Consider the following 23,097-nt stretch of genomic DNA (forward strand, 5'->3'; position numbering starts at 1 on the left):
GCCTGAGCTAGCATAAAAGAGACCCCTTTATAAAAGAAAGGGATGGGAAGGTGCAGAGGACAGTAGCAGGCATAACTTAAATTGTCTCAAGTTGCCATGAAACTGCACCCTTATATTTGGAAAGAAGCTTTCCTCGTTAATAAATAAATAAATAAAATAAAAATCCCAAACTACCACCTCCAGAAAAGATAATTATCAGGTTTCATTATAGCATACCCACTGTAGTTTGAAGAAAAAACAACACACAAAACAAACAGGCAAATCATAAGTTTAGTTAAGTCATAATTATTAAATGCATTGTCTTTTATGTTGTGCATGCTTTACAGGCAGTTTGTGTACTTAGGTAAGTAATTAAATTCTTTCCAGTGGAGTTGCCTGATTGGTTTAAGTAAATCATACAAAAGCCATTCAGCAAAATGAAGTCACTTTCAAAAAACAGTTTTGGTATCAAAGCAGTTTTTTTAGTTGTTCAATTAATTGATCAAAATGCAAGTTTCTAAGCATAAATTTCTAAGCAAAACTAAGTTACAAAAAAAAAAAAAAAAAAAAAGATAGAAGCTAAATTGGCCTACTACAAATATTTTCTTGCATTGAAAATTTCTAAATCCATCCATCGTCATGCATCATTTAACACATTCTACATAAAAACAACAACATGTTATCAAATAATTTCTTATGGCAAGCTTATTTTCAGAAATATTTGTGTAGACATCAAAAGAAAAAACAACTGACATTAACAGTACCAGTAGTTTCTTGAGTAACCTACAAGACATTCTTCAGGCTATCAACTACTCACTCTTTGTTTGAAAGGTCTGTTACATAGCATTTAGATTTGGCAAGCTTGTGGAATCTCACTTGTATCATTTTTACCAGACATACCACACCACACAGCACATTACAATATAATAATATTATATCGATAATATAATGATGGAGAGAGATAAAATTAAATACTTTTCCATACTGTACAAATGATACGCTTAATGAAACTTTCAGGGATAACCTGCCATTAAAATCAATCAAAATATCAGCTGAATGAGCATTGGAATGAGCATTAGATCAATCTTGTCTCTCAGTGTCTGATAAACCTTTATGAATTGGTTCCTCCTGTCAGTGATGAGAGATCCGAGATTTTTGGTTTACAATAAGCACATAGTTCCCTTGGATACTAATAAAGAAGACGATAGACATTTTTTAGTACGATGTTAGCAAAGCAAATGGACATAAGAGGAATGCATTATCAGCAAAGCACTGGAATATCTGTTTAAGTGAAATGGATGATGTGATGTATGTGCCACCTATTTATTTCAGAAATGTGCAGTATTCTCTCATGTGTCACAAGGTACCTTTTACATTAAATGTATTTACATATCTGATAACAGTAGAGGATTGCGCTGGGAGTTACTGGTATAGCTGTCTCAGAGTTGTAGAGTTCAGTCTTGCTCTTCATTACCTACCTGAAGGTTTACCAGGACTTCTAAAAACTCAGAAGGAGCCTCTTTAGTTGTAGCAGCTATTTGGTTCTAGTTCTAGCTGGCTAACATTTAAAATAGAAGACTGTTGAAACAAATAGCAGCCTCCAAGAAATTAACACAGGCAGTTCCTTAATACTCCTTACTGCTTAAAGAGGAAAGGCTTTTCTCTTTACTGCTACAAGATCTCCATTGTTCTCTGCAGCAATCAATATCTGTTTCTTGAGTCAGCAGTAAGTCCATGGCTTTCATAGCAGTAGGTCAGCAGCTAGTGTTTGCTCTTTCCTTCTTCCCAAGAAATGACTCACAGTTATCAACATCCCGCCTATTTTTTTTATATCCAGTTCCAAATGCCCACAAAATAATATTTTACTTTTTCCATATTCTTTACAAATAATGGAGAAATGACTCATATCCTTTGGAAAGATTACCAAAGAATGAGAATACATAGCAGAACTAACTTCGGTCACATTACTTTAAAATCAGAATAAAGAATTACTTGGAATCAGACTCTGCAAATCTAAACTAAATTGCAGTTTAGCTACTAACTATAACATATGTAAACTGTTCACTGAACAAGCAAGATAATTATAAGAACTATATTTTATTTAAATTTTAAATGCTTTATTTTCATTACTAGGTTTCTATACTTGTTTATATAAGTAATATAAAGGGGGAATGTGTACGGAGTATTACTTACAATTTAAACTTCCCATAGCATAAATCAATCAATTGCTGATCCTAATGTTTGGGATTTTGGTACTATAAACCTGACTATTTCTTTTCCCAGCCCAAAAAGCTGGTTTGGATTTGCAACTGACAAAGGACTGCCCAGTCAACTGCCTCAGCTGCGAATCCAAATAGCTGATATAGGTTTATTAAATCACCTTGTAATGTTTCAAAGCTGGCATCTAATTTGTGGAAATTAACCTATTTATTGAAGCCAAGCTGGGCACATAAATGTCACTGCACACTGTAAAATATCACGCTATCTCCAAGGTCAGGACAGTGTTAGTGAACTCAGTGCACACACTGGCAAAATGCTTCAAAACAAAATTAAATCACTTCAAAAATGCAGCAAAAGTCAAGAGAATTGTAATTCTACGTAAGTGTCTTAGGCTTCTGCTTCTGTGCAAGTCAGAGCAGAATTAGGTGTTTCTAAACGTATATAAAAAGTTATGTGCTTTATTTTTCACCAGAATTTGAAAACAGGATGATAGTGTATTTAGATGTCTTCTATGCTCCAGTGTAAGCTTCATTTGGTGTAGTCATTTATAATGTTTTTGGTGGCCTATGGTTCATATTAACAAAGTGACTTACCAATTCCTCCATAGTTGACTCAAATTTTTCAGAGAACTAAGGCCATCTTATTTTTTGACTATTGTTTCCAGATAAACTAGTTCGTTGTAACAGGCTATTTTTAGAGAAAACCTATGGAGTACGCTTTCAGAATTGCATATGCAAAAAAAAAAAAAAATGTGTATTTGATACACAATCAGCACAGCAAGACATTAAAGCAGGTCAGCCATGCATTTTTGCTACTGTGGATTTTTGCTTGGTTATACCTTTCTGGGAGTGTGATGAAATAATAATAGAGTCTTAAATGACAATTCCATTTAAGTTGAAGAACTATGAAATCAGAATTATCTTTCTCAGAAGTGCTTGCTTTATCAACAACATAATTGGGTAGCAAAAAAAAACAGCACTTCACAATGTGTTCTTTTCTGTGTTTTTAGAACTGGCATAGAACAAGCACTTGCTATTTATAATTCAATTAATACAAGACATTTTACAGGGAGTTCAGATTTGAAAGATTTAAATTTATTTAAAATGCATTTGCAGCAGAAAGTAAAGATTTTTGATCAGATGATAGTAAAATAGTGATTCTGTGTAAGTAGCACTGGTCAAATTGCAGTCACCATAGAAATGTTGCTGTAAGTCTTGAGACATGCAAAAGGAAAATCACACACAGCATGTGGACGGCCAATTGATTTAGCTGCTGTAAAATGTGGCCACTTAGAGAATGACTCTAATTGCTATTCTACATGAGACATTGCTACAAAGGTACATGCTCTGACTACCCTAATGGATACCTACTACAGTCCTAAATTTGTGCAGAAATTACTGGCTCCAGTTCCTGCTGTGGCTGCTCTGTCAGCCTGAAGTAACTTTCATTCTGAGATTGTTTGCCTTACAAAACAGGGGAGGTGATTTTTTTTTTTTCCTTTTTGGAGATCTAAGGCATTCACACACATCGTTTCCTTTAGCGAAGAATTCTTTGTGGTTTCTTCCACATTCATAAAGTCCCAAAACAGCAAATACTAGCCAAACACAGTCATTGTCAACCAGAACAAAATCTCTGCTCCCATGTGAAGCCCAGTCCAGGTCACTCCTTGCGTTATGTTCCTAAATGTGTTGTATTTAGTTCCCCTTGCAAGCATAAGTGTCTGTGTAGCAAGATAGATAAGGGCCGTTTGCTGACTGTTACCTCCTTCCTGACTCCTGTGGTTTTCACATCCCATCAAGTTGTTATTTGAAAAGTTGTTAGTTGAAAGCATGTCAAACCATTTCATAGGACTATGGTGTCATAAATTGAACTGTTCTGGAAAATGATACCGTTATGCTGTGAAACTGATCGGGTCCAGTGAAAAAAACTGTACCAATTCAGTCTACTCTGTCAGACATGGAGAAGACCAGCAGTGAAGCAATACTCAAAACAAAACCAGAAACTTTGCAAAAACAGCACAGGAATTGCTAAAATCTGATTCATGTTGCACCAGTGAAACACAATACGGGAAATGGACATTGTCAAATTGTCCAGGTCCAATGTCCATTGTCCAAGTCAGATGATTTGGAGATTTTTTGACCTTAGGGTTTCAGACTACTCACACGTCAACACTTGCTCTGTTACACAAAGAACAGGTCAAAGAAATTAAAAGACTACTCCTTGTCTGTCTCAGTAGTGGGCTTATTTTCATTAAGGTTTATCTTGGTAAACTCTGTGATATAACCTGAATGGTACCACAGGGTTGCTTTTAATCTCAATTTAAAGACTTTGATGTTGCCACCTTTAAAGATATGCTTATGAGTCCAAACACTGGGTTTTACAGGCCCTTACAGAGTCTGAAATATTTAAAACCATTCAGTGGTGGCAAGCCACTGGTCACCTAGGACAAGTTTTGCAGAGAAGCTGGGGGTTTTATCCATGAAGAGAGTTGTGAAGCACTTGCCTTTATCTTTCCTCCATCCACAAACTGCCACGGCTTCAGCTGGCCATCACACACTATCTTACGGACAGCATCTCAGCATTCCGGGAGGCAGCTCACCAGATGTTCAGAGAAGAAGGATCAGATGGAATCAGACATAAAAGTAAACACGGCAGGTTAATTTTAATTCTTATTCATTTAAGCAGATGCAGCTGTATTTACCATAGCATACAAAGTTCAGGCTGGACACACAAAGCAATGTGTTCTTCAGAACACTGCAGCTTCAAAAGGTTCTAAGACAGGTTAGCAAAAAGCATCATTATGTCTGATCCCCAGTGTAAGATTTTTCCAGCCTTTAATGATTTATTTATTCTTAAATCAGTACATTGATCTCAAAAGTAACATTACACAACCTTAGTAAACCTTCTACAAGTACAAAAATTCACTGTTTAGCAACAGCACAGGAAATTATAGATCAAAGGCTGCTTGTTACTTCTTGGTGCATTTTTTTTTCTTTTGTAAGAGATGAGAGCATCTGAAAAAAAAACTGAGCTTAGAATAAGCAGACTTCCTGCTCTTTGGAAATGCATGATAGAGGTTACATTTTACGGCATGCTAGGTACATTATGGTACAATACATTAAAATAGCTTTTTTTTAAAGAGTATCTCTGAGGATAATTACCTGTCATATCTTTTATATCTTTTAAGTTTATTACTCCTGACTTGCATCAGTAACAAAAAGCTAAGGATTTCAAGGATAGCTGAGAAAAAGGTAATCATTTTTCACCCAGGAGTGGTGAATTTCTTTTTTAATTTCAGTAAAAAATGTATAAAAGTTCTGCACTTCCTGGTAACAAACTAAGAAAACTCTATCCAATTTCTTGCTTCATTTCTCCACAATTTAAAATGAACAATAATAAATAGTAGAATTTCAAATACTAGATTAACTCCTTAAATAATCCACAAAAAACTATTACATGATAGAGGTGTAAGCTGCTGTTACCGCAGGCAGAGGGCTACAAGGAAAGATCATTTGAAATTCCTTCTGGTGCCACTTTCCAATGTCTTTGTAATACCGAGAAAACAGCGTCTCAGGGTTCCATACGTGTTCCTCAGACATTTTCTGTGTTGCAATACAAACCATACTGAAGCATATCTAAAGCCCTGTGGCATCACAACCGTTGAATACTTGGATGCCTATCCTAAACTCTAGATAAGGCACAGGCAAAAACTAAATTTACTCAACTGAAGAAGCTAGGGCTTGGTCTGAATTCACTCAGTCTTAAAAGATCTTTAAACCTGTGGTCATTGCACGCATTGCGATAATGAGGCAAGCTACAATTTTAGGAACTGTCAAATTTGTATCTATTCATTTAACTGTTTTGGAATGGAGAGAAGGAATTGTATCGCTAAGCTAGAAAATGAACAATAATAATGGAGATACATTTTTATAAATTTTATTGTGAGCCAGCCGACCAGGTCTCTATTCTAAGCTCTACTGTTTCTTTATTATTTGCTAACCTTATACAGCCTGTTTTGGTGACAGGCCGGTGACAGGAGGCGCGACAGATACACAGTTATATTGAAGTCTGAAATGATGAATCAATATGATGTGTTTTTATTAACGTAAACTACACCTTGTGGTCCCAGGGTGTGTGTGTTACCCATTTGACTCAGCTTTGAATTTGGCACTTTCCCGCATATTTCCCCTGCTGTGCTTCATATGATTCACTGAAAAACCTGTGATTGAAATAAACCTAAGAACTTCAAAGCATAAAAATAGATGCAACCATGTAGAAATAAACAGAACAGAAAGAATCCTTTGTCTTCCCCCAGTCCTTTACAGATATATGGCTCCAGCTTCACTGGGTGCAATTGACTGCAGGATCAGGCCTTGTAGGCACCAGACTGGGATTAAATATGACTGCTCAGGAACCTTGTTAAGTAATGTTTTTAACAGCTCAGACAACAGCATTGTAAATAGCTCTAATGCAGGAACTGTAGTAGTGGCCATTTTCTTTCTCTGCTTCCTTGACAAAGGCTCTTTATGCAAACCATCTTCCAAGTCTGCTTTCCAGAAGGATCATTGTTGTAGGGAACAGCCTTGCACCAAAACAAGACATGGCAGCCTTCACCCCCCACACCCTGCACGCGCGCACACACGCTTCTGTCTCTTGCCTTTTCCGCGTGATGCCTCCAGGCTGCCGTGTGACACCCAGCTAATCTGTCCTGCTGAGAGTGCCACACAGCCCCCTGCTCCAGCTTGACCTAAACCTGGCAATGCCTTCTCACTTCTCGCAGGCTGAAAACACTCCCCCTTCTCCTCCTGAAGTGAGAGACAGTTAACGCTTTTATTCCTCACAGGGGAGCAAGACGAACCCAGCTAAGCTAGTGAATCTCCTTTGCTTGCTGACATGCGTCAGACACAACATTCTCATCCTTAAAAGCTGGAGTGAAAACAAAAACAAAACAAGAGCCCAAAAAAAAACAGCAAGCTACAGTCCTTGTCTGGAAAAACTACGCAGCCATTATGGTTTTATTGCGAGAGCACAGCCATATCCTTTTTATTTAAATGAAACCTACAGTAATTTCTTGTGCTCCCCATTATGTGCAGTGCAGCTTCCATCTTAGCATAACACTTGCTTAAAGAACAATCCCCGCACATTTACTTTCTCTTAGCAGAAGCCAAGATAGTTACCAAGTAGTGTCAGTGTCGCAGGGCTCTCAGGCTGGAGAGGGACACGGGTTATTCCTTCACTTGAGCAGACAGATGTCCCCCACCTCATTTCCTTTCTGGCTGTTAGTTCTGTGCAAGGACACATTGCTAGCAACAACAAAACAGCCCTTTTTGCTTAACCCCAAGTGCTGAGAAACCAGGCTGGCTGTGCTGCTTCTGTCACAGGAGAGGTGAGTGGGTGCAGCAGTGGTGCTGCTCTCAGGAAGCACTGATGTTTGTTGTCCTAGGAGCTATGCCCTCAATCGTTTGACTTGTATGCAAATGAGAAAAGACCAATTTCAACAGCTCTCACCATGGCTCAGAACAAAACAGGTTCTTTGTGTTCAGTTGTAGTTGTGCAGTATTATACTTAAAGGACTCAAGAAAGAAAAAGGATTCCCTAAATCTGCTTTTAATTCTCCTTTCATTTATACCCTTGGAGTCATTGCTAGTCAGTCACTGTCAATGGTGACAGGCATTACCAGGCTGGCTCTGCCTCGCTCTGCGCTGCTGTGTACACCTATCAGCTTACTGGTTCTGCTGGAGTTAAAAATCTGATGAGGTTTCATGAAACACTGAAGGCAAAATTACATAAATACTGCAATTATTTGGAATGTATTTTATATTCATTTCATGTGTGTGTTTGGCAGTATTGCTAGGGTTGTTTTGGAGCTATAATGCACATGCAGACAGTGTTCATGGTATAACAAAAGCATCCACATATGAGAAAGGGTCATCGTAGCCAGTGAGCCAAATCTCTTGCTATGTTGAAAAGGGGCTCTCTACTGGTGATTTTCAAAAATTTTAATGTAGAAAAAGTGGATAAGTACACAGCATTGCCTCATCAGCCTGTGCCTACTGAATGATCCCCAGATGGTGAGGTGACATCCAGTTTACAGCGTTTGCCCAATCGCTCAGGTTCCAAGAGGTTGGTTTTCTGCTCTCACCTAAATCTGGTGGCTTTTGGATGTCTGACATAAAATATATTGGACCTACTGTCTGGCAGAACTGGACTCCATCGTGAACCTCCCCTTGTCCGTGCTTCTAAGAGCTCTGTATGTAGACTTCAGCTGGCTCCCAGGTCCTGTAATCAAGCTGCTACTTGCAGGCAGGGCCGTATCTGTCCAAACTGCAGAGAATGGATTTACAGCCATGTTTAATCACAATTGCTCCTTAAATGAAGCCTTGATAACCGTTGATGTAGCGTCTACAGGTCCAGAATAGCACAAAAGGATAGGAAGTTATTAAGAAGAGAGTGCAGGGCAGGGTATGCCCATAAACAGATCAAATAAAGTTAGAAAAGAATTTCTAATTACAGTGAGACATCATAAAGTATTACAGCATGTAAGACTGTAGTTCCAGCTGAGGTCTCTCACAACATGAAGTAAACAAGCAAGCTTCATTCTCTCTTGATGACTACAAACTTCTCTATAAAATTACAATTTTATTGTGCATAATTCAATTTCATCAACTACTTTTCTTCATTATCCCTTCTAACTATGCACGCATATACTTGTCATGTATTATAATGTATAAATCATGCCCAAAGAACTGCACAGGAAATACATATTTCCTAAGTAAGGAGAATGGAAAAATCAGTCAGGACAATGAGGAATTTAGTTCCCCCCCACACAAAGGATTTGGAAATGTTTGTGTAGATTCAGAAACCATCTCTGAATTTTATCTGAATCTCTAATTATTACACAGGCATTATTACCTGTAATTTATAAATTATCACAAAAAAAAAAAAAAAAGCATCACCAGTTCCATCAAAAGCCCATGAGGTGTTTCCTAAACTAAATGCCAATACTATTTTGCACTCTTTGGTTAAGCCCACTCATGAAAGCACTCCTAGCTATATCAGGAAAAGCTTGGTTCATGTTCCTAAGGTCAGAATATGGCTAAACATATGCAGAACATGTTTGGCTCATTACACATGTGCATATCAAACCTACATTCAGCAGCAAGGAAACAGAAAGACAATATAAGCTAAAGATACTGGAATTGGACTTCAAAGATCAGGATGCAATTCCATGAACTCCCAGTGTGACTGGCCACAACAGTCACTCTCTCTTGCTTCAGTTCCCATCTGTAAAAAGCGGAATAACCATCCCTTATTTTCACTTCACCCATCTTTTCAATTTAGACTCTAAGTTCTTTGTAGTGGCATCTCTTCCACAAAATACATCCAGCTCCCAGCACACAATGTCCTTCTCAAAACAGCTTTATGGAAATGTATAAAAAAAAAAAAAACACTTATAAAATATCCACTGATGAGATAAGACCACCAGCACAATGCAAAGAACAGCTGTAATCTGTGGGAGGATTATTTTTCTTTGCCATAAACGCCATCCATTTTTCAAGACACAAGTTATTTCCCTTTCATAGAACAGTGAACTCAATATCTGCAGACAAGTTGCCTTCCAAGCAGTACACTTTTCAAAGGCTCCCAGTAGTTTGTGACATTACATAGAAGGTGTCACATCTTAATGACAAATATTAGTATGAGCCTGCCTGATGAGCGTAATTTGTTTGTTCATTGGATATTTTATTCCAGATGAGCTGCTTTTCATCCATATTTTCCAGGGGGAAAAATATGCATTCTGACATGCAATGTTAATGTGCCCTCTGCAGTGACCTCTTATTTCTAACTTTTCACTCTCACCTCCCATTCTCTTCAGTGCATGAAATGAGCTCTAGCAGTAGCTATTGGTCAAGAGTCTCACATGCTGGACACCAGCCAAGTCTTTTGGGGTGTCTAGCACAGACAAAAAGTCTATTCCTATGACACACACATTTAAATTTAGCACTAAATTGGTGGGGGGGACAAGGGGGAGAGAGAAAAATATGTAAAATGTCACTTTCTGACAAGCAGAAAATTAGAATCCATTCCCCTGAGAACTAAATGGACTTTTCTGCTTCCAGTCACTAACTATGACAAGGCTAACATTTTTCAGTCTAATGACTAAGGACATTAAGTGTGCATGTGAATAAGAAAATTACTAGAGGGTATTAGCTAAGCGTGTGATGACAGCCCAACCCGACAACAGAACTCCAAGGATGCAGATTCTAACATTGGCCGTTTGCTGTGGAGAACCAGTGGATAAAAGAAACGTGAAGCATAAATACAGAGAGGCCTCCATTCTTTCATTACTATTATAATAACAATCTAAGGAGTCACAGCAAGATGTACTTCTCTGGATGGGTGCAGAGTGCACGTTAGAGCTCATCCAGTATGCTTCTGATATCCCAGACAGGGACGCGGAATGGGACAGCATGTTAATTAGAGGCCACCAAAGTCTGAAGAGACTCAGAAAAGGAAAAATTCCAAGTGCATCTCTTTACTCCCCAAGTAATCTTTCACCATTCTACATTCATGGCTCAATTCTGATATGATATAAGCATTGGGATTTGTGATTAAGTTCTCATTCATGACTTACCTTAGCTTCTGTTCCTCCCAGTTCAGTTTTCCCTGTAGCTCCTCACTGCCTTAGTCAACTACTGCAAACATAACCCTTCTAGACAAAAATGGATTTCCACCTGATAGAGCATCAAGTAAGGAGGACTTAGAGAGTTCTATGTGCTACTGGTGTGCTCTAGGTATTAAGTGTAACATTGATGGTTAGAGATATGGGTCAAATCTGAGAAAGCACTTTTACGCAGGAGTGGCTAATGTGCTACCTAACAGAATTAAGACATTTATTTTTTCTGCCTTTATTTGGGTTTCAAAAGCTATTTGGCCCCAAGTGAGAAAAATCCAAAGTTTGCAATTTAGGAGACAAAAGAAACATTTTAAGATGAAGACAGATGTTAGAACTAAAGATAAGGAATGGAAACCAGAATAGCACAAGTACTTTCAAAACCATGGAATCTACCTCCAGATTAGCAGCCACTTGAAAGATTCACCAATTTCTCTTTGCTTTACTATTGCCCAGCAAGGTGCTCATTAGTCTGAAACTACATTTTTTCTGTTTTTCTAAAGTCAGTGTGATCAACTTAATATTAAGCAGCTCAGTCGCAGTTCACTTTTCCTGTAACATCAAAAGCTAGATTCTCATCCATTCACCTGCAATTAGCAAGCACCCATCTCATAGCCCTTGGAGAAAATTTTCCTGTCCAAACCAGCATGAAAGGATTACTGGCTGCTTCTACACTACTAGACAAGGCCTGACTGTCATTGTGATTCATGCTGACATGGCTATATTCCCTCCATCTTCCTCTTTGCTTTACTTACTTGGCTCCCAGAACAAGGTATAACTGTATTTGGAGATCCTCAAAGAGCAAAAAGCATTTCAAACCCATCTCTCATTTACAAGCGAGCTCATGTGTTGACAAGGCTGAACAGAAGCTTCTTTAGCAGGGCCAGCAGTTTCTCAGTCATGCAGCAAGCACAGCTGTAGAGCTGAGCTTTGGAAGAAAAGAGGCATCAAGACAGCTATTCACCTTAGAAACGACTTCCCTCAGTGCCGCGTGCCCTTTTTGCCATGCTCTAATCTGTATTCCACGTTGCTCTCACTCTGACTGGAGTCTGATTACCTGCAGTCCCCTGGCCTCATTACCTTACACTTCCCAACAATAAACTGCATAAGCCACTTATCAGCCTGTAATCCTAATAAATCCAAATCATTTTGAACGAGTTTGTTTTGTTCCTCTGTCCCGTCCTTCTGCCTCTCCAGCTTCCTTAGCCTTATTTTATGTCATCATCATATTTGAGGCACTTTTGAAATTACATGCTGCTCAAGGGCACAGCACTGAATTTAATCCCCCCATCACCACAGAGCACATCAATGCTTTTACTTCCATCTGATTTATTTATCCTGTTTATTATCATAGAGCAATTCAATCAATATAAGCTGGAATTCAAACACATGTACATTTGAATTATGCATACTAACACTCATCAAGAGATAGAAGACCACTGTTAAAGTCCAGATCATTCCTCTAACATATGGCCCAGCTTATAAGTAAGGAAGCTCATAGTGATGAATCTTTATACCTTGACTTCTGCTTGACCCCAATAATTGTTTGGTTACTGGAAACCAAAGGAATTGAAATAGCGTCACGAATTCCACGGAAGAGGCTTGGACAAGCAATCTCTGTGTTTCTTATCCCAAGCCAGTAGGGCCATATTTTAAGATGGGCCTTCAAGTTGACAGTTCCTCTATTAGCTTCTGAACACACAGGAATCCTAGCAAAACACCAGCAAACCATTCCAGACGGTTATGTCAAGAAAATCTTGCAAACAGAACAGCACATGGGGAACTGGAACTTGAAAGAAAACCAAAGCACTAACCTCAATTGCAGCGTAGGTTAGGCACCAAACCAACCTAAACGGTATTGGAAGCATGCTAGATGTTGAAAGCGTACTAGAAAGCTTATAGCTTTTGGCTCCCCTGTGTAAACCACTATCCTTTCTAAATATTAATGGTCAACATGATCCTCAGGCAGAGTTCACAACGAACTTCTGGTCGTCTTTGAACGCAGTTGGTGGTTAAAATGCAAGGAACACTGCAAATTGAAAAACTGAAGGCAGAGAAAGCATTCATACATAGGTTCTGCTACAGGCAGAGGTGCTACAGAGAGGGACTATGCACACTGGACTTTAAGGAGTTAAGAGGTACAAAGACTGATTAATTAAAAAATTACCGTGAAATGCATGAAGTTTGGGAAAGAGAAGTGTACATTGTTCTGTACAAACATTTGGTGTCCACTTAGCATTTTAGCATTACAGTTAACTAAGTAAAATGGAAGATGAAACATCAGTGTCCACCATCGGCAATTCAGGTCTCCAAGATTAGAAACAAATCCTTGAAAAACTGTCCCCTTCATAATCACATTCCCCAGCCGACCTGCAGTTCTTTCCATTTCTCTGTCCTTTACCACCCTCCTTACTGCTCTTTCCCCCTCTGCTACCTGCTTATGCTAGACTCTTTACAACCATTTTCATAAGCAATAACTTCTAAATCTTCTAATCACATTTCTAAAAAGTTTTCTTCTCTTTGTTCTTACTGATAACAAGGTTCTGTCACACCAGTACTGCCCTGATTCATACCACGTAGATGCATGGCCTAAGGTGTCAGGGATTAAATCATGGTCTCACTGAACTCCTGATGACTTTGGCAGTGTCAGACTTCACCTTTGCATCTTCTCTGGCCTACAGCTACATGAGCTCCAGGAGTCTCCTTGAGATTTTATTTTAATATCTCACCATTTAGGCACAGAGAATATTTTGGTTTCTCTATCAATACATTTCTGCTTGGTAATTCCCAGTCTGAATGCTGATTGTGTTTTGCATAAAATTAACTAAATTGCAGGCCTTCTATTTCATTGGTACTTTTTGTCTGCTTCCTCCATGAACAATGTCAGGGAGATTGCAAGCTGACTACAATTCTCTTTCCCAAGCAAGAGGAAAACAACATCTAAGAGACCAATCAGTACAAGTTTCCTGATGTCTGTTGGGTTTTATGCATTACATTGTACTCTAGCTTTTAACAGTTTCTATTCATTTGATTCACTTTGAGAAATGAATGTCGTGATTGCCACAGCATTCTGCGTTACTGTTGTCTATAGATAAATTTGGAACAGGTATAACAACAAGTTCGCTCTTTTTTCTATTTAAAAATTCACTGAGCTAACAAATTCTTTGTGCAATGCCAAAGTAATCACAGGTTTTTACTCTCAGGATTCAGTATCCAGCCTCCACAGGGAGGTCCACTGTAGGTGATATTTTGGAAGTAAGACTAGATCAACAGTGGCATTAGGCTTCCAGGAGTGTTGATACCACACATGAGCACACAAAGCCTACCCAGATATGTTTGAGTCTAGAAGGACCCACACCAATACAAGTACGGAAGTTCCATCACTAAAGGACAGATTTTAAAAGGAGTGGCCTCTGTCCTCCTTGAAAGGAACTTTAACACCAAGGAGGTTTCAGGGCTATGAACTGGGAGCAGAGGGAGATGATTGCCTGCTGCCTAAAGCAAAGCACAGCTCTTGACCAAATGAGTGGGATCCACCCCATTACACAGGGAGACGACATTCACCTGGCAGCCTCAGGATACAAAGCAGCAACACAGGCACTGCAGTACTGCTCCTCCATAGGTGCATCCATTCACCAGTAGGCACATCCTCATGGCATCACTTGGGGCAACAGCACAAGCCTTTCTCTTCTGCAGCAGCCATCTACCGGGAGCTCAGAGGAATAAAATAAACATAAGCAAAGCAAATTGGGATGTAACTCAGGTAAATCAGGTAAAGTTGGAAACATTTCTGGAGAAAGGGGAAGCATTTAGGGAACATTTCAATGATATTTGAAATTACAGACATCCAAGGCTGTCCCTGGCTACGGTGCCTGTTTCTAAGTAGCAGCAGTCACTGTTTCAGGCTTGTTGAGCATTAGCTTGCTCAGGGCTCTGGGGGAACAGCAGCCATCACGATGGCTGTGAGCAACATTGGGGGTCTGCCCAGGCAAGGAAAGGGGGTAAGCTGATAACAGTAAGAAAGTGTGATGAATTATTGCTGCGCTTGTCATCTTTATTTAACTTACTGCCTTTTGCATCCAGGGGAATCACAGTCCTTCCAAAAGAGTTGCTTTGGATTTCTTAATATTAGGAGACAGTTGTGACATTTGTCCTGCTCTGGGCCTAATTAGACTCAAGGCATTTTTGATGCCTTTTCTTCTTCATAATGACCTCCCTGTTCCTTCATGTGAGGATCCCAAAGCTCATTAACAAATCCTCACTCAAGTCTTCTGGAGACTGATCCTTTCCCTCTGCTGTAGCATGGAGAAGAGAAAGCAATGACTGCCACACTAAATGCACAACCCTTTTGTTTCTTGTCTGTTTCCTTTCTTTGAACAGGTTATTACAGCTTCTCTTCTAGAAGCAGGCTTTTGCACACCAGTACAATACAGAAACTTAACAAGGGTTCCTGATACTATATAAGTCAGAACTCAAATTCTCAAGCTCATCTATGAAGTACTTCCAGAACTGAGTATGCACTTCAGGATTCAGAGCCTCAGTTTCTTCAACAGCCCCACTTCAGTCTGAGTGAGGTCTGTCTCGCAGTGTGCTGTCTCCCTGATTCTGCTGCACACTACAGTGTAGCTGATTACTCTAAGACAATATTATTTGCTTCATCTATATCTTTGGAATAGAAGCTTTAAGCAAACACAGTGCTGCGGCAAATAAAATCAGCATCTAACAATGCAGCCACCCAGTCCAAACAGCGTGGCACAGCACTCGAACACACAACAGCGTTCCTAAGGGTTCCTAAGGGACACACATTTAGTTAGGTCTCTCTGCCTTGCCCCTCCTCCGGACCAAGAGCTACACAATGCATTCTGATTTCTGGTTTCACTATCCCAGCAGTTCCCTTCAGTATAAATACCTTTTATTTTTATTATTTTAAATCTCCCAAGCATGCCATCTTAGATAATGAGTAATATTACCTCTTGCATGCTTTTTTGTTGTTGGCTCTGCCCTACACTGCCAGCCCTCTCAAGAGGAGGAACTCTCATTTCCCCTGGCTAATTCAGGGGTCTCACATAGCTTGAATTCAGCTTTCTTGAATAAGAACTGCATGCACTGCTCCAGTGCTGGACTCGCCCTGCCATTCACTCTCTTCTAACTTGCCCCAGTACAGTTTTGGACTGGTGCATTCCCATTTCCCAGACACAATGCACTGGTGACTTCAGTTCTGTTCTTTCCAAAGGGCGAGTCTCCAGCTACCAGTAAAAAATACTTGCTATTTGTCCCTCACTACGTGCTCATCTACTACATAATTTTCTATCATTTCTGGCATCCTTCTCCTGAGGTCACCCAGTTCTCTCTGTCTGACACTGTCTGTTTTTTCCTAGAATTATGCGGCATGCTGCATTATGTCTAAAAGCAACTACAAAACCTCTCCCCATTTCTAGAAGCTTGGGTATGGATTACACAGTCTAGACAGACAACAGAAAAAAAGAATAAAGGATTTCTGTAGACTTTTCTCTATAATCCTGCTTGCAATATTCAAAGGCTCAGCACAACACCAGAAACAGCATCGTTTATATCTTGTCTGCTGGTTACCCTGATAGAAATTGTGATCTTGTCATTCTCTAGGCAGTTATATATCAACCATCTATTTGAATCACATAGAATTACTAATCAACATAAGGCCTGTTTAAGTGAACTTCCTTTGGATGATCCCCTGCAAATCTCCCCTCACACAGCAGGAAACCTGCGTTCGTTTGCTGCGATTGATGTCAGCACATATAAGCATCGCCGCACGGCCTCCCACAGGAACTGCCTCCCTCCCAAAGCAGCACTTGGCACAGCCTGAAGCTCCGAACCTTGCTTTAAGACTTTATTAAAAGAAGGAATTAAAGGAAGTCGTCACAGGACCGAGCCTGCTGGAGTTCAAGCAGCACGTGGACAACGCTCTCGGACACACGGTCTGATTTTTGGGTGGTCCTTTGGTGACCCTGGAGCTGAACTCGATGATCCTTGTGGTTCCCTCCCAACTGGGATATTCGGTGTTATTTGTCATCTTAAACTCGAGAGCTGGACTGCGAACGGACGCCGAGCTGCAGGAGCAGGGGAGCAGCAGCGGGAGGCGCAGCCCCAGGTGCCCGGTGCCCGGGCTCCCTCTGCCGGCCGCCGCCGCGCTTTGGCTCTGCAGGCGCTGCGCGACTCCAAGGCACGGTAAGAAGCAGCCAGGGGTTTGCTTTCCCTCGCGGCTGCAGCCTTTTAAACTCAAGGAAAACAATACCAACGAATAAGCACAGCCACCACCCCTTTTAGTTTACAAAAGAAAGCTGCAGTAAACGTGTATTTTTTTTTCCTAGATTGCTCTAGAAGGTGAATCCATGGTTTTCATTGCTCTGTCTCCATTCCTGGTTCAGTGTAGTCCAGTGGCCGGGCACTGAAGTAGAAAAACAAAAACAACAACAACAAAAAACCACCTCTGACACAAGGAACCAAAAAAAAACCTTACGTTAGTTATTTGTAGAGTCTCCGGGCTGTGCACTGGACTTTGCAAGCAAAAAACTGAGTGGGCCAAGTTCTCATAAGTGCTCGTCCCACTGAGAACTGCCTCTTCTACGGTTAAGTGAAAGTCAAGTGTTGAGCTCTTCAGGAAAAAAAAAAATAAAATAAATCCACCCAAGTCTCTCTAAGCAAAACAATGGAAACTGCTTAAGATGGAGCACTGAGACACTAATAAGCCCTCAAGAAACAGACCAGAAGCTCATCTTCCTTCTACTCATCACAGAGATGTAACAAGACCATGAGGTCTATTTTTACTTAAGCATTTCAGAAACATGGGATACTTGAAAGCAGATGGACAGCAAGTCACTGACTTGAAGAAATCCTGGTCTTCAAGTTCCTGAGGCTTAATATTTTGGAGGTTCTAAGAAAGCACCAATTTTGACTCTGAGGAATCATAATTAGCCACTTCCATGCACATTAACTTTGCCTGCACCCTCCCTCGGTAGACCAACTGCCCTATTTACAAAACCCTTAACTGATCTGCTAGAGGCAATAAAGCCAGTCAGGGCCAGAAGTGAATTAAAGATCTAGGGATTTCCAGTCCCCTGAAATACCCATTACACTACATCACTCTGGTCTGTTGCCAACTATTAGGAAATTACCCTAGCAAGAAGCACTCCAAAGAACTTGTAGACAGCCTCGAGCTCTCCTACAAGCTGTTATTAACCAAATGACCAGTTTGGCCATGGAACAATTTTATAAAAAGTTAAGCTATAAATTAGGAGTGTGTTTGCGAGTGTTGCTGTCAAGCTAGCTGTCATCTTCACTGCAGCATCACCAGTACATGACCCTATTTCATAACTAAACCCTACAAACCCCACCTAGTGACCTATCTTTGAAGTGTGTGTCTTTGGGAAAGTCACTGTCCCTTGAAGCCTGCCAGAACCAAGTTATGCCATATGTATTTTAGGACGCGTGGCCAGACATCTCCTGCATGTCTAGACTCTCAGAACTGGAGGGCAGCACAGCAGCAGCCGACTTCTTCTGCCACTTGAAGCGAATCATCGTGCGCTCGCTCTGCTGCTGGCCCCACAGGCGGGCGAGGCTCACTGCAGTTTGTCCCTCACTATCTGGGTCGAGGGCTCGTGCTCCACAGCTAAGGAGCAGCTCAATGCAGTCACAGCGGCCCATGACAGCAGCTACATGAAGGGCAGTCCTTCCTAGCGGGGTTTTGGAATGCACATCCGCACCTGCAAAGAGACACACATAGTCCGAGTGTGACAAGGCTCACAAAAAGGAGGTAACTAATGGAAAGGACTGCCCGTCGTGCAAACGCAGATTTGGGGGAAAGGCAAATTGCAAAGCATCAAAAAACTCAAGTGTCAGAGCTATAGAACTAGAGCTTGCAACTCTTCTATTTCTGAGCACTTCTATTATTTCTTAAAAAGCTGATAAAACATTGCATGGGAGTGATAAAAAACAAGCATGCCAATAAATGATACTCGAGGGAAGTAAGAAAACGTAACTCCTGTTTTGCATTATGAATTTACCTACTTTAAGAGCAAACTCATCACATCTAGCAAGAACAGTTTTCATTGTTTTAATGTTTACATTAGGATTGATGGGCTTAATACATTCCCTATGTCAAATACAGAATTTTACCCAATTAATCCCTATTTTATGATCTTGATGAGCAGAAAGGCATGGTATGCTATGCAGGTACAGCCAGAGAAGAAGCATTCTATCTAACAACATTACCATGTCTCAGGAGAAACGTGGCAGTTCTAACATGACCTCTGTGGCTGGCAACAAACAGTGCCACAAAAGCTCGGTGCGCCACCCATTCCTTTTTCTGTTCTGGTCCCAGTATCTCTGCATACGGTGTGGTGCCAGCAAAATCCTCTGTAACTCCCAGATGGGCCAGCTGCAGAACAAACAGAAACCTTTTAGCCTCTTTCAGAAGTGTAACCTGATTCTTTATGAAGTCTTGTATCTGCACATCAGGTATGCTAGCACATGGCATAAATCATTCTATGATCACCTAAATAACACCTGCTTGTTTTATATTAGAGAATCAAGATAAGGCAGAATAACATACAATGACATTTATTCACAGCCATCCCTTGGAACATTAATTTGGGTTTTCCTTTTCTATATAGTTACTGAGCTCCACAAAATCTTATCAAAACCATGTCTTCACAGTCCCTGTCCCTCTCTTAAATTTATTGGAGACTGGCCAGGTTCCAACCTTTTGGGGGAAGAATACAGACAGTATTGCCCATGTAAGCACAAGGTCCTTAGGATCTAAGCAAGACTTCAGGCCTTAATTCCAGCAGACAGCTCAGACTACTTCAGGACTCGGCCCTGTATCGTATTCTTTCCCAGGAAGAGTTTTGTGATTTTTTTGTTTTGTTTAGAACTGATGTGTTTGGCTTTAAGGGATGCTGAGAGGCCTCTTCAGAACAATTTTCAGTTGCCTCATGCTGCTACACTGCTGTTCTTCTTGAGAAGTCATTTCCACATTGGACTACATCTTCCACAGTGCACCATGGTTTCCTCATCTAGTAAGTGGAAGCACATTGGTAGAGCAGCTGTACAGTTTTCTTTTTTTTATTCCAGTTGAAAGTCAACAGTGTCAAACTTTTTTTTTTTTTTTTGTCTCCAATATCTCTTTCATTTCAAAGGAGACTATTGTCTTTGTGGCACACCTTTCTGCTTCCTGCTCTACACTGAGTAGGAAGATTCTCTAATACACAGGGAACTCAAAACATGGGAAAAAAAAGCAAAACTTCATCCAATAGCAAAATGCAAACCATTTGTGGCACGAGGCAGAACAGCTGCTTACCAACGAACCGCAACACTACACAACAGTTAATGATAGGAAGTGAAGAATCCTGTGGTATCCATTTGCAATGGTTGGGGGAATGCAGAGGAACAGAATGTAATTAGCCAAGCTGGAATTTGGCCAGGGCAACAGAGATAATGGTTCTTTATGAAAGGCACCAAAGGATATTTCACGATCACATCTGTTCGGGCCTGAAGGTTTACAGTACAAATCAGAGTACCTTGAGTTTCTGCTGAGACAACGTTTCAGTCCTAAATCAAGAAAGCAGCATGCCCTCTATAAAAGCACCACAGAAACGATTCATTCCATGCACACAGAAAACAAAGCTGTCTTACTAATCAGACTTGACAGTATTGCAAAATCAAGATGGTCTGTAAGCTTTCAGCAGGTGAAGTGCAAGAAATGCAGAATGGCTCCTGATCCTGGATTTTCACTGTTCACTGTTACAAGAAGCACACGTAACCTACTTAATTTTTGTCTCTTCCGTTAAAGACTTTCCCGCTATTTTCTCTATGAACTCTTCCTTTATAAAAGCACGTAAGCCCTTCAGCAACATGCTTTCAGCATTTCTGCAGACAGCACACCCCACTCGTTCACCAAAGTAACAGAGTCAACCTTCACAGTGTCTCCTTTTGCAGCAGCTGCCACAAGATGCCCCCAGCCATCTTGTCTCCAGATGCGCATCGTAATTGTTCCACCACGGATAATATCATTGTCCTTAAATGTAGAATCATCTAGCAGATCCACTGTAGGGAGTAACACAATAAAAGTCAGTCAACATATCCTCAGAGAAGATGACGATGACCAGCTTAAAGAAAAAAAAAAGTGACAATTCTTTTTAACAATGTCCATGTTCTCTGACTTTGCTGTCATAACGCATCAAGGACACCTTAGGTCCCACTGTGCTAGAACTATGAAAACAGACATCCTCCCAGCCTGGAAAAGGTTAGAGTATAGCGCTGTTGGGATAATATGGTCGTAACGCACAGACAGCTATAGTTAACATGTTAAGTACCAAAACCATAGGAGAAAATATCCCTGCACACAGGGTGTCTTCATTCCAAAATCAGCTTTCTGCTTGCAACCTCCCCGCTTGCAACCTCCAAAACCAAGTTCTCCAGCACCATGCAGTCTCTGATGCAGTGGGCAGAAACACTGTTCCACACAACTCCAACTGTGAAGTTAGCCAGAGCCTTGCTAGAGCTATGCCAGGCTGAGGTAAGTCAGCCAAGTACTACCAACAAGGCTAAGCAGGAATTTAGAGGTCAGTTTTTGCAATTCCTAACCTAAGAAGACCCTGTTGATTAGACTATTACCCGTCAGCAGTAGGAAGCAAAGTGAAGTCAAGAGCTGAATTCCAACTGCAGTACAGCAAAAAGGAGGAAAAAATTCTGACCCTCACCCAGGACTTACACATAGGTGTAACTAGCAGGTAGAGACACAATGAAAAACCTCCACAAACCCCAAAGGTTACGCGTTCTCACTTTCATCCAGGTATTGAAGCCGCTGGAAATGAAGGGGGATCCCAGTCAGTAATTCTAAATGGGACTTAAGCTTCTTCAGAGTCAAGTCATTCTGGCACTGAGGCAGGGAAAACATTTCATTAGTTTCTGCCAGACAAAGGCGGACACCGAAAGTCCTTGGAGGCAAGGAAGACATGGTCATCAAGTTGTTTGTGACTAGAAGTTTATAAGACTTCCCTCTTACAAAAAGCTTGCTGTCGTTACAAGGACAGAGTCTACATCCAGTCGTGATCCCTCCCTTCCCTGGACATTCCCCTTATCATCAGAACCCTCCATGCCATTGAGGGTAGACCCCTGTACACCATTAGCACAGTACAGTATCCAAGCAGCACCAAGTGACATCACAGAAGAACAACCTGCCTGTGTGATGGAAGAGCCTGTATGAACACAGCCGGGAACATGACAAAGTAACGCACCAGGATGATTACAGAGGATTTCTTTGTTCTTGACCACTTCTTGATTTTCACTGGGATGACACAAGCTTACTTAGAATCACAGAATCATTTAGGTTAGAACAGAAACGCAAGATGATCAAATCCAACCATCACCTACCACTACAAGTCCACCACTAAACCGTGTCCCCAGGTGTCACATCCATGCATCTCTTAAATACCTCTAGGAATGGTGACCCCACCACCTCCCTGGGCAGCCCATTCCAATACCTGGCCACGCTTTCAATGAATAAATTCTTTCTGACATCTAATTTGACCTTCCCTGCTGCATCTTGAGGCTGTTTCTTTGCATCCTACCGCTTGTCACATAAGACAAGAGAGCAAAACCCACCTTGCTGCAGCCTCCTTTCAGGTAGCCATACCTTGCAGGTCCCTTTCAGGCACTTGAAAGGAAAGCAGTAGACAAACAAGACAGTAACTCCAGTAAATACCCAAGCTGTCCATATTTTATGTTCCTGTTTTCTTTGTTCAGGTTTAGGTCACGATAAACGTGTTTAGTTTGATGTGTCATAAAAAGAGCACATGGCTGTTCCATTTGTGTTTCCAGTTTATTCACCGGGGTCTTGTGTCCTACCTCAAAGTGTGTGGGTAGGCTTTACTAGGAGGTGGGGGAGAGGGGCTGTTTATTCCCCCCACTTTTGCATCATGCAAAGAAAAAGAAAGGAAGGTCATTATTCTTTTGCAGCACTTGGCAGAAGTTGTAGACCACAGGGTGGAGCAGCCAGTCAATGTCTGAAAGGAACAAAAGGACAACTGCAGCAGCAGAAGAAACAGAAGACTCCGATATGAGAGGAAAAAACAACCAGCCAGGTGTTGATTACTCATTCCCAGTCTCCCCCTCACATCATCAGCATGATGAATTCCACACTCAACCCTGGTGTAGGAAAGCAGTTAATTTTGCTAGGGAGAAGTTTC

The 23,097-nt window shown here is 40.8% G+C and overlaps 1 protein-coding gene across 1 annotated transcript; it reads right to left on the reverse strand.

Moving 5' to 3' along the window:
* Positions 1-259: 259 nt before the first annotated feature.
* On the reverse strand, positions 260-23,016 carry ANKRD60 (ankyrin repeat domain 60). The gene is made up of 4 exons (XM_068700433.1): positions 21,692-23,016; positions 20,823-20,953; positions 19,121-19,286; positions 260-18,612 (listed from the first exon to the last, which is right to left on the reverse strand). Exons 1-4 carry the CDS (start codon positions 21,870-21,872, stop codon positions 18,329-18,331), a joined length of 762 nt encoding a protein of 253 aa, XP_068556534.1. The 5' UTR covers positions 21,873-23,016; the 3' UTR covers positions 260-18,328.
* Between the last annotated feature and the right edge of the window lie 81 nt (positions 23,017-23,097).

This window comes from Anas acuta, chromosome 16 (genome assembly GCF_963932015.1).
Source record: "Anas acuta chromosome 16, bAnaAcu1.1, whole genome shotgun sequence".
In the NCBI taxonomy this organism is placed as follows: Eukaryota; Metazoa; Chordata; class Aves; order Anseriformes; family Anatidae; genus Anas; species Anas acuta.

Bases quoted from the DNA above. Each gene is read 5' to 3' on its own strand.
- ANKRD60 (XM_068700433.1), bottom strand. From the start codon at position 21,872: ATGACCATGTCTTCCTTGCCTCCAAGGACTTTCGGTGTCCGCCTTTGT. The intron at 19,287-20,822 runs GTTGACTCTGTT...TTTGTTCTGCAG, and splicing joins CAAAAGGAGACACTGTGAAG to CTGGCCCATCTGGGAGTTAC. The intron at 18,613-19,120 runs GTAATGTTGTTA...GTCTCTTTGCAG, and splicing joins CACGTTTCTCCTGAGACATG to GTGCGGATGTGCATTCCAAA.